General features: G+C 39.7%; 1 protein-coding gene across 9 annotated transcripts in view; it reads right to left on the bottom strand.

Moving 5' to 3' along the window:
• Positions 1-12,155, bottom strand: part of PRMT3 (protein arginine methyltransferase 3) — a 74,511-nt gene that overhangs the window by 36,199 nt on the left and 26,157 nt on the right. For all 9 annotated transcript variants that reach the window (XR_015701206.1, XR_015701211.1, XR_015701212.1 and 6 more), the window contains exon 10: positions 7,610-7,709. Coding sequence is in view for 5 of the 9 variants with exons in the window: in XM_087743048.1 (XP_087599174.1) it covers positions 7,610-7,709 (100 nt within the window). In the remaining 4 variants the exon portion in view is untranslated. The remainder of the gene's footprint in view (positions 1-7,609; positions 7,710-12,155) is intronic.

Below are 12,155 nucleotides of genomic sequence, written 5' to 3'. Positions count from 1 at the left end.
TTCTATCCTCCCCCCCAATTCATTATAGCATTCCTGTAAGTTACATAAACTGTCAATGGTACTGAATCAAGTCATTTATTACTTATACCAAAGCGTTTTGCTCACTGTGCTGTGCTCATCTGTAGTGTAATTTAGAATGTAATTTCACAGGCTGCTGCCTCACCTGTAGGGGTGCCATCTGGAAAGAGAATTATACCTGACATCTTTTCCCCGTGATGCTGTGGGGCACTCTTGCTTCCACCCCAATCATGTTCAGGGTTTTGTTTTTCCTTAAGCGTGTATTAGCATCCTCAAAATTAATTACTGTGAAGAGATCTCTAGGATACAAATCTGTGAGCCGAATATTAATAATTCTGTCTTGCTAGTGGCTAAACTAAGACACATGAAAGGTGACAGGTTCTCTGTTAAAGACAACTAAATACACAGCACATCTTAAATGTTATGATGTCATATTAGGTGTTTTCTACTAAAAAGCTGGCCATTTCTTTCTCAAAATGAAGTTCCTTATTTTTATATTTTCAAAGCTGAAACAAAATAGTTGCTCTCCAGCTAACAACAAAACCACATATGAGCAGATCTGGACAGGAACAGAAATACGCAGCACTATGGAGTTAACTCCGTTCAAGTATACATCTGTCCTACATCATGTCTGACCATGTCTTACATCATGTCTGTCCAAGAAGTCAGCTATCAAAAATGCATGAGCCCACTGACAAATTTGAATCCAGGGGACTGTGAGTATCGCTACAGTTCTTACACAAACAAAATACAGATATAAAGGATGTATAACAGTTATAAAAGGCTCACAAAACTTTGATGTCTTAATATCCCGCATGGCTAAATTTTCCTCTATTACTCAAATACACTACAGAACTCTTAATACTTACTTTAATTCAAAGCTACATCAAAATATTTTACCAATTGATCAAAATGTAGAGCACAGGAAATTCTTTTAACATTAGTGCTTCAGTATTCATCTTTATATTCTTCATGAAGGAAAAGAGATTAAGCTCTTTAAAAGCATCAAGACACAAGAACAACGCTGCATTCTAAAGCATACCTCATTGTGTGGAGAATACTAAAGAAAAATGCTTTGTTTAAAACACAAATTGCTTCAGATTAAAAATGCCTCTTCATGTACATTTCCCTTAGCCGTTCCTAACAAATACCTTAGTGGAATTTGGCCTTGCCTTCACTTATTTTCTACTTATTGGTAAAAGCCATGTATATTTCAAAAAGTGGTACTGGCATGTTTACAATAGCAAGAATTAGCAGAATTTTTAGTACAGCAGAAAAAACAGGTAAGGATAGAACTGAGAAGAAATATGTAACTACTTGAATAAGTGTTGCATTTCCCCCCCCCCTTCTATCAAAGATCCGTTTTATTATTTTCTGTAACATAACTGAACCTGGTCTGGTACTCCAGATTCAGTAAGGCCCAACACCGAATATTTAACGAGATGGAAGGCAGCTATCAAATCGCTGGCCCAGAGAGTGGACTCTCTTTTTTTAATCCCTATCAGTATAAAAAAGTGCATTATTTTCTTAAACTAAAGTTTCTAACTACAAGGTTTCCATTGGACTATAAAGTAAAACAAGTTACAGAGGGTATATAACAGATTCGACAACGGATTCCGATTTAAAACATAAAACGTAATCTTGCATTAACAGATGCAGAAAACTGATGTGGCCCACTCAATTTTGTGAAAAATTACTTTTTACTTGACAAACACCCCCCCCCTCAAACCTGTGGTGCATTTAAATGAGAAGCAACAGCTACATGTAAACTCTTCTGCATGCTCTGCTGCAGCACTATTTCCCCCACGCTAAGTCAGCCTTCGTGCTGATCTCTCATGTATGATTTAATTTAGGAAAAAAGGAAATAATTCATCACTGACGGAGCAAGCCCACACATTTCAAAACCACAGCTTGACTTTGTTTTGTTATTACGCACACCCTGTTGTGTCCTTAAACAAATATGAGTGAGAACACCAAATGGGAAGATCTGAAGAGCAGAAAAGTGATACCCATTACTGGTGTTGGCAAGAAAAAAAAAAAAATCATGCAAGGAAATACAATCCCTTTATAAAAAAACATTTTGCTCTAAGGAGTATGCTCTTTACACAGCATTATTAAAAACACAAAAAAGAAAAGCTCAATTCTTATGTAAAATTATAAATTATTACTCTGTTATAGAAATAGAACACTTGTATTAATGCATCTCCAAATACTAACATACAATCATAGAATCATAGAATTGTTAAGGTTGGAAAGGACCTCTGAGATTGAGTCCAGCCTGTTAGCCTAACTGTCTGGTCCACCTCTAAACCATGTCCCTAAGCACCACATCCACACGCTTTTTGAACACTTCCAGGGACTGTGATTGCACCACTTCCCTGGGCAGCCTGTTCCAATGCCTCAACACTCTCTCCGGGAAGAAATTTTCCCTAATATCCAACCTAAACCTCCCCTGGTGCAACTTGAGGCCGTTTCCTCTCGTCCTATTGCTTGTTACTTGGGAGAAGAGACCGACCCCCACCTTGCTACAGCCTCCTTTCAGGTAGTTGTAGAGAGCAATAAGGTCTCCCCTCAGCCTCCTCCTCTTCAAACTAAAACAACCCCAGCTCCCTCAGCCGCTCCTCCTAAGACTTGTGCTCCAGGCCCTTCACCAGCTTCGTTGCCCTTCTTTGGACACGCTCCAGCACCTCCATGTCCTTCTTGTAGTGAGGGGCCCAAAACTGAACGCAGTACTCGAGGTGTGGTCTCACCAGTGCTGAATGCAGGGCACTAGAGACTATTAAAACTACAGAAAGACTAGTAAGTGTTTACAAAGCACCATCACTGTATGTCCATCACAGAAAGAGGGCAAAGGAGGAAGAAGAGTAAAGATGGCTTCCAGTGTTTCAGACACGCTCGCTTCCTAGTCCTCCTCCCTAGTTCCTGAATACCTCCCATTCACAGCCCATCCTGCAATCACTTCAAAATTATCTAACACAAAAAAAAAAAAAAGAAGATATTAGCTACCTGAGCAATGATATAATTAAGAGACAAGAGTGCTGGATTCTATCCTTGGTTTATTTTAATTTGAGAGTCCACCTCTTTCCCAGTTTTTCCTTGTGTAAAAACTCTACTGCACATTCAGTATCATAAAGCACTGCATAGAACAGCAATTTATGAGAACGCACTGTACTCTAACACTGTATTTGAGACAACCATCTCAGACAATTGTCTCTCATAGTAAAACCCCTTACAGCAAAAATGCAGATATTTTTCAAATGAATAAAACTCTTAACCTCCAGCTTTATATTCGTAGCCAGAGAAAGCAAGTGAAAGCATATCAAGAGGAAAAATCTGCACACAGATGCAGCTGGGTAAGAACATTCCAGAAAAACATTACATACATTTTGTTTCTTTCTGCACTCATCCTTTCAATAAGCAGCCTCTGAAGTTTACAATTACACTACCAAAATTCCTGTGCAATAACACAGCCATTTTCATATGTTTACAGCAAATCTTTTCCTGCCCAGCATTCAATTTAACCAAAAACTAGCTTCACCACTTTGCACAGCAGCTCGCATTTCAAACTCATATACTGTATGGAAAATTACTCTAATTACAGTAAAATATCATTGTTTCTTAAAAATTCAATATCTCTGGGGAGAGGACATAAATGTGATCCTGACTGAGAGCAAATCTATGATATATACAACTCGTAAGTACTTTCCCACCACCTGTACCAATGGCACCACATTCAAGTCAAAATTCTAAACTTCGGATGAAATTTGAGCATTTGCAAACCATTTCCAGGTCAAGTCACTAACTGACAAGGGTTTTCATTCATTACACCAAGGTGCAAACAAATCACTGATGTGTGTTCAGAAATGCATTTCCACCAGATTGCCACTAGGCAGTCTATGCAAATACTCCACTATTGGCACCTTTGCTTAGAAACCTAATCCGTGTAAGTCTAGAGTTTGAATAAGAAGATAAGAGACTTGCTTGTACGTGGTCCTATGGTACAAGCAGACAAGTAAAAACATGTTAGAGACTGGTACCTGTAACCACTAACAATAATTCGTAATTTCACAAACTTAGGGCTTTCAGAAGTTTCACACCTCAGAGCTCCAGGCAACCAAGCAGGATGGTGCATCAGAAGCTTACAGCCCTGCTACAGAACATCAAAAGATCCTGGACAGGGAAACCTCTCTAAAAACAAGGCCAGCGGTGAGATCTTATATAAAATTCACCCATTCTTACATTCAAATAACCCTTCTCCAAGAACTGGAAGACTTCCTTCTTATAGAATCAGTTTGGTTAGCAGAACAGGCTATTACTTGGCCATTCTTGAGGTCTTTCTTAAGGTAACGTGGTTTATTGGGTGAAGCTGCTCTTCGGTCCGTCTGCTCTGCCTTGTGCTCCTGACCCACAGCACACAAGTAGCCCTTGTGTCGGTCAGGCTGCATACTTCACCAATGTTTTGCTAAAAGGAATCCATACTTGCCTTCAGAGTGATAAAATCTAAACAGATGGCTTTATCTGGGTATTCCATAGTCCAACAGGCCCTCAATCTGCCTTTTGGACACCAACAGAACAGCTCATCGCACCTTCCGCTGTCTTTCTCAATAGTTTGCATACTGGTTTTAGTGGAACGCAATCACATAGATGTCCTGCTTACGGTCTGATTTTGACGATGTCAAACACGCATACTTCAGATGGTACAAACAATGCATTTAGTCTTTACATTAAAAGCAAGATCACTGCTAGTTTCTTTCACAGGCTTAAATAAAGCCACTGGAGAGAGAGTTGCCCATCATTCAGCCTCTAAACCTGGAACATGACAAAATCGTATCCAGATCAATTTAAAACTGAAAAATATTATTTTGGAAGATAGCAAATATACATTTTAAATATAATTTGGCTATATACACTCACACACAGAGTCACACACCCCTACCCACTGTGTAATATTTAAGCTGCTTCTCCCATTTTTGTGTATTTTAAGGGAACAAATTTAAAAACGAAAGAGAAGTAGGAATAGCAAGCAGTTTGTGGAAGTCATAGGCCACTTGTACAATTAAGAGCATGATCATCAGAATCCATTACGTTGGAGATGCTCATAATGTAACACTATACCTTTTACAATATACTATGTGCCATCTTTCTCAGAAAGCCTGTTCTAGAAACATTCCTGACGGATGCAGTATTTTTCCTCTCTCCAGCCTCCATTCCGTTGCTTCACACTTGTTTTAAATTTCCTGATGCTCCATGCATAGCTCTAAAAAAAGCTTATAATGTACTGGTCTTAAGTACTGTTCTGTACCAAGCAAAACAAAGGTATGGCTCCACCAAAGGATTTAATGTTTACTAGTCTAAAAGCAGTTTGTTTTCTAAACAGAACAGCAACTATTGATATTTTTGTTACAAAGGAAAAACACTGTTCCCATTGGAATTTTCCTGCTAGCCCATACAGATTCTGTAAATAAAGACCTGAAAACTGACATATGCTGACTTCCTTTTTCCTGTCACACTTCACTTTTGCAGCATTTTCAAGCACTGACATTCACATATTAATAAAAGAGTTCACACTGGTCAGTATCATGTAGGGAAGGAAAAGAAAAAGCAAATTCACACAAGAAAGCCAGACAAAGAGGAATCTTCATTTGCATCTAAGCAATCTAATGTTCCTTTCTGGACCGTGTTGGAACAGTGCACACACTGTCCAGCTATCAATCTTACTTCCGTGGCATTGTCCTCTTTATCTCTGTATTGCAGCAACCTATAAAAATGCTAACATTCCCAAACATTTAGAATACCTAATTAAGTGAAATGCACATGGCTATATAATTATGACATTAAAAGGTAAATTAGCACACAAATGGGAAACATGGAACATTCAATACTTCATTTCTTACAGGAGCTGCTTTTCGAAATCCCTTACTTCACCTTAGAGGCACTGATTTACAACATGACTTAAGCTCTTAAGCGCCCAAGTTGCTTTTAAAACCAAATCTTGGGCTCCAAAATGAGAAATGTGATTTTGGGAACATTATTCTTGGTGCACATATTAGGCAACTGATCAGAAGTTTCCCTGAAAGAACGAACTATAATTGCATTTCTAGTGAAGTCACTCTACTCTCGGAAATCACCAACCATAACACACTATTTTTAAATCACTAGTTTAAGCCAATGGCTTAAACCTTCCTTGAAACTAGTGACCTCAACATTAAATTAAGCCCATGCTTCAAATAACGTTCATTACAGCTGTGGAAGAAAAACTTTTGCAGATTTCCAGCTCACTGAAATTCGTAATATAAAATAAAGCCCACGGAAAAACCAAGACAAACGATTTATTTCCACCTTTACCTGGAAACTAGTTAGATAGACATGGATCCATACTGATCATGTGACCTCTCTCCCAAAGGCCCTTGCATACAGTAGAACAGCCACAGTTTGTAAACCAACCAACCAACTTGGAATAATAAGTTTTCATTATTGATCTTAAATCTGAAGGACAAAAGAACTTTTAAGTCCAGACAGTGGGAATGAGCATGGAAAAAAACCTGTATTTTGAAGTGCTTTTTGAAGGTCTGTGATATGAGGAGACCGAATAACAGAAGTCCACAAAAAGAGTCACAAAGGGTGTTTACTACCACGTTCTTGATATGCAACAGACTTATTCAGTTGCTATGAAGTTCAGCCTGGCACTGGGTCTTGTCACACAGATTTCTTTATTAGGATCAACGGCAGGTAGCAAGCACAACTGTGTAACAGTCATCAGCCAGCACATGAAAGAAAGGTAACAGGCCAACAGCCGAAATCCAATGGATTCCACGAAACGGCTCATTTACACACTGCATACTGCATTTCCTGTTGGCCACCATCATTATTACACACTTTTAAAATCCGTTATTTTATTCTTATACTAAAAAACTGCAATGAATAGTAACGCTGTTTTCAAGCTTTCTGTCCCTGGAAGCGTTCAAGGCCAGGTTGGATGGGGCTTTGAGCAACCTGGGCTAGTGGAAGGTGTCCCTGCTCATGGGAGGGGGCTGGAACTAAGATGATCTTTAAGGTCCCTTCCAACCCAAACCATTCCATGATTCTATGACATATTTGCCGATTTCCCAGTGCGTGTGCTCCTCACCTCCTTATCACCTTTCCCACACAGTCAGCACCGTCTTTAGCTGTCTTTGCGGACTAAAGTTATTTTACTCATCAGAATGATCTAGCTAGACGACTAATATAATATTTCTTCATTACTTTCACCTGAGCAGCTACAATAGTATTATTAAGGAATACGGAGTACTTCTGTAGCTTTGCACACTAACTACGTAACAGAAACTTACTACTGTACCCAAAACAACTCAACTGTACTTAGAGAACCTTGACTTGAAAGAGCGTGAACAAGAGGGATCGGGAACTGCATCCGACTACCACATAATCAGAAACATCATCCCATCTCTCACATTGTCAAAGACACTGTTGCAAGCATGATAAATTTTTGATTAAAAAAACAGCATTACTTAAAGAATAATTTTTCAAATAAATATAACAACACATTTTTTCCTGAAAATAACTATGTCTTGAAAAGGATATTCATGCACCTTACCATCCATTCAGATATAATTACATCCACTTTTTCCAAAGGCAGATCTACTTCTTCAATTCTTCCTTTGACTAATGTAATGATATTTTCAAGTTTATTTAATCTGCAAGTCACAACATAAACAAATTAGGTTATATTTCCAATTTATGCTGTCAAGAGAGAGATAGTGACATCTATATTTTTCATTTCCCCCCCCCCCCCCCCCGAATAACAAGGGGGGGGGGGTTAACTAATCAAGAAAGCACTAAAATGTAATATTCCTCTTCTCAGTTATATTTCAAAGGGAATGTTTCCGAGTATTCAAAACCTGCAGCAGATTAAGTGCCAGGCAAAGATGGCAGACAGTAGATCCACACACCTCCAATGTGCTGAGCATGCAAATGTGTAAGCTTCAGAAACGAGGAAAAAATAAAAAAAGGACAATTTAAAATGATGCTCCTCTTCACTTAGAGTTGCTTGTTCCCAGTTCTCCTTCTTTGACCCCTACAGCATGAGCCCATAGTGATTAGAGCCTACTCATCACACTAGGATAGCAATGGAAATTAACTTCCTCACAAAGCTGTTTTGCACGACTTGGTTTTTTATTTAACAAAACTAGCTGCAAAGTCACTGAGAACAAACATTCCGTCTAGATCAGTATTACAGTTATTCCACAATAAAGGCATCCTCCTCACTGCGATTTTGGCCAAGATCATCTGCAATGTTTAGTAACTGCAGGAATCGGGTATTACCTCATACGCAAGGTACAACCACCCTGCATAAGGAGGAAGGCACTGTGATGTGACTACAGTTTTTGAAACAAACTGCATGACAGTGAAAATACTAAACACATGAACACTTGAAATGTACTATTTTTCTTGTACACGTCATTATTAAGATAGCTATTGTTATAGAGGGCAGAAAACTATTCCCACCAAAGAAATTTATCTTTCCACTGCAGTTTTTATCTCTGCCCCTTCCTTCCCTGTCCTGATATCTTACTCTTACATTCTGTCTGGCTTTCAATGCAGACTAGTAATCACATTAAAAATTCAATCTAAAAGACAATGGGAGAACGATCAGAATGAAGGGAGGGAAAAAGAAAGGGTCAAAGGGCTACGTGAACATGTGGGCCCTTGGAAAGATCAATTAAATACTCTACACACAACAGTCTTCTGGTAGAAGAGTAGCAGTTCATCACTAACGTCATACTTAATGCTGTAAACAGAAGTAAAACCAGAAATTCAAAGTGAGAAATAGAACACTAAAGAGCTAACACCCACAACAATATTTTAAGAAGGACAAAAAGAGATCTAAGGATAACTTCCTAAATGACCATATACAAGAACATGATTTAAAACAAAAGAGAGGAAAACGGCTAATTCATTACATGCTTGTTTTCAATTGTAAGGTATAAAAAAGCCAAACAAACTGATGTAGTTTACACATTGCAGGAAAAACTGCCGAGATGCCACTTTGGAAGTATACTTCAACTTTCTATTCTAGCATAACGGTGACGAACGACAAAAATCAAGTCATTCGCTGCACTAGAAATTTTACGGGCAGCTACTCACAGTAAGAAAAAGAGAAGGCAAGCATTTAGTTAAAAATAAGTTTACTATGTAACCTTGGGAAAGAACCATGCCACTCAGGGCACTTACTCCAGCGTACTTACACACATGGGTTGCACTGTTTCTAGCAATTAGCATGCTAGAAGTGAACCTGAATTCGGGGAGGGACAAAAGCTCTTGAGCACATACTTGAGGCACACTGCAGTAGTCACTTTTAAGCTACACAGATTTCAGTATTCCAATAAATATTTGTTACCCCATTCCAAGTTTGTCAGCTTGATTTCTTTAGGAAAAGTAGGTTTAATGTGACAAATATAAATTGTTTGGATGTGAACTGAAGACTTGAATGTGAATTGAACCTTTTATAGCAGAAAGGTATCTATAAATGTGTAGCCGTACTGATAGTTCACTGTGCACTTCAAGGGGCAATTTATCCCTCTAAGAGTTTTGATCTGTTGTTTTTCTTGAGGGTCTGCCCTTCTCCCCACCAAAGGTAAAATGTGTTGGCCGATACTCCTATCCTCCTCAGAGTATGAATAACACATAAAGGACTTTCTGTGCGCTTGCTGAAAGATGTCAACAACCCTACATTTGTCATCTAGTACATTAGAAATAAAACACTGTTTCATAATTGTAACCATTCTGAAGGTGTCAAGGACTCCTGGGAAAAGTTGCCTTTAGAGAAAAAGTTCTTGTGCCATCAAGGCATTTTAGTCAAAGTTGCACCTAATGGTTAACGTGGTACTTTTCTTAAACAGGCACTTATTTAATAGAATAATTTTACAGCATCCAAGCGCGCAGCGTTGCACCTACAATGTGTGAAGTGGCATCTAACCTAAAAATTCTGCCTAGACAACCTTACTTCTGTACAACTTAAGCTTGCATAAAACCTGTCACTCCCAAATTCCTCAATATCTACCTGGACTTTCTTTTCCACAGTCGCTCTTACAAAAACAATCAAAATGAAAAAACCTACACACCTCAGCTATCAACAGTCCACATTTACACCTACATTTCTCCTACCCCATGCTAGGAAATCCTTCTTAAGCCTTCAGATGCCATTGCCTCATTGTTACATATACTCACAGTCTCCCTTAGTATCCTCTATAGGTTAATTAGTGCAATATGGAGTGGATAAATGAACCATCAGATGGGTGGAAAGCTGTCTAGATCCCAAGGCTCAAGAGGTGAGAGAAGGAGTACAAAGTCTAACTGGTAGCCAGGTACCAGAGGTGTCCCTCAGGGTTTAATGCTAGTTCTGATACTAATTAACACCTTTATTAGTGACCTAATGGGACAGAATGCACCCTCAGCAAGTCTGTGGATAATGCTGAACTAGGGGGGAGCAGTTGATATGCGAGAGGGCAAGGTTGCTATTTACAGGGACCTCAGACTGTAGATACGGGCTGATGGGAACCTCAGAGATCCAGCAAAGGCAAAGGTGAAGACCTGCACTTCAGCTGGAATAACCCCATGGAACAGTACAGATTGGTTCCTGCTGGTCAGAAATCAGCTCTGCTTGCTGTTCCCCACCCTGCCTCGATGAGGGGCCTGGTGAACAAGTTGAATGCAAGTCAGCAGTGCGCCCTGGTAGCAAAAGTGGCCAACTGTCTACTGTGTCATATACGCAAGAGGGCAGAAGCAGGTCAAGGAAAGTGACCTTTCCCCTCAATTTGACACTTGCAAAACTGCACCTGGAGTGCAGCGTCCAGTTGTGGGCTCCATGGTACAAGAAAGACAGCGACACAGAATCACAGAATGTCCTGAGTTGGAAGGGACCCACAAGGATCATCAAGTCCAACTCCTGTCCCTGCATAGGACAACCCCAAAAATCATACCATATGTCTGAGGGCACTGTCCAATTGCTTCTTGAATGTTGTCAGGCTTGGCGCCGTGACCACCTCCCAGGCGAGATTGTTCCCGTGCTCCACTACCCTTTGGGTGAAGAACCTTTTCCTAACGTCCAACCTAAACCGCCTCTGGCATATCTTCCTGCCGTTCCCTCCGGTCCTATCATTGGTCATCAGGGAGAAGAGATCAGTACCTGCCCCTCCTCCTTCCCTGGTAAGGAAGCTGTAGACTGCGATGAGGTCTCCCCTCAGTCTCCTCTTCTCCAGGCTGAACAGAACAAGTGACTTCAGCTGCTCCTCGTATGGCTTTCCCCTCCCAGAGCAAGTCCAGGGAAGGGGCCACCAAGATGATGAGGGGCTGGAGCACATGACATACATGGAGAAACTGAGAGAACTGCGTTTGTTCAGCCTTAAGAAGAGATGGTTAAGGGATGGGCTTCTGTCTGCCTCTGTCTAGCAGAAAGGTGACAAGAAGACAGAGCCAAGCTCTTCTCTTGTATCACAGGAACTGGATGACAGGCAACAGACACAAACTGAAACAATGGAAGTTACAATTTGGTATTTCAAAAGTAAGAGCGAGGCTAGTCAAACAAGACACAATTTCCAGAGAAGTTCAGACAGGAGTGGTACTGTTCATGACAGTTTACATGGCATGCAACATCTTTGTAGTTCTCCTGGAAATAACTCTTCTCAGTGACTCTGCAGACTGTGTGCGTGCTCTTAAAATGGGTTTGGTTTAGGTTTTTTTGTTTGCTTGTTTGCCTCCCCCCCCGCCCCCCAAAGATATTACAGTGCAATGGTAATCACTTTCCAACTAGCATGAAAACCAGAGGTCAGTAGGTTTCTAAAGGAACAAAACACAGGGTAATACACATTTACTATTCTCACAGAGAGTCCCTTAAATATACCAACGTACAGAGAACCTTACTAGAGAAAGGTTTTCCACAAGTTAACACTAAAGTACCATATAATTATAAAATCTATTTCCCAAAGAAAGCTACGTTATGTCTCCTTTTTATGTACTAAAATCGGTAAAAATTAACTAATGCATGACAAGCTTTTGTTTAAAATCATCAGTTTCAACATGATCTAAAATATATATGCATTTAGATGAATCTAGTATAAGTTGTTTAATTTTCGACATGGAAA

The sequence above is a fragment of the Nipponia nippon genome, unplaced genomic scaffold (assembly GCF_047370975.1).
Source record: "Nipponia nippon isolate SJK-2023a ecotype South Korea unplaced genomic scaffold, ASM4737097v1 scaffold_10, whole genome shotgun sequence".
NCBI classification, from domain to species: domain Eukaryota; kingdom Metazoa; phylum Chordata; class Aves; order Pelecaniformes; family Threskiornithidae; genus Nipponia; species Nipponia nippon.
This window is presented reverse-complemented; position numbering and strand designations above follow the sequence as displayed.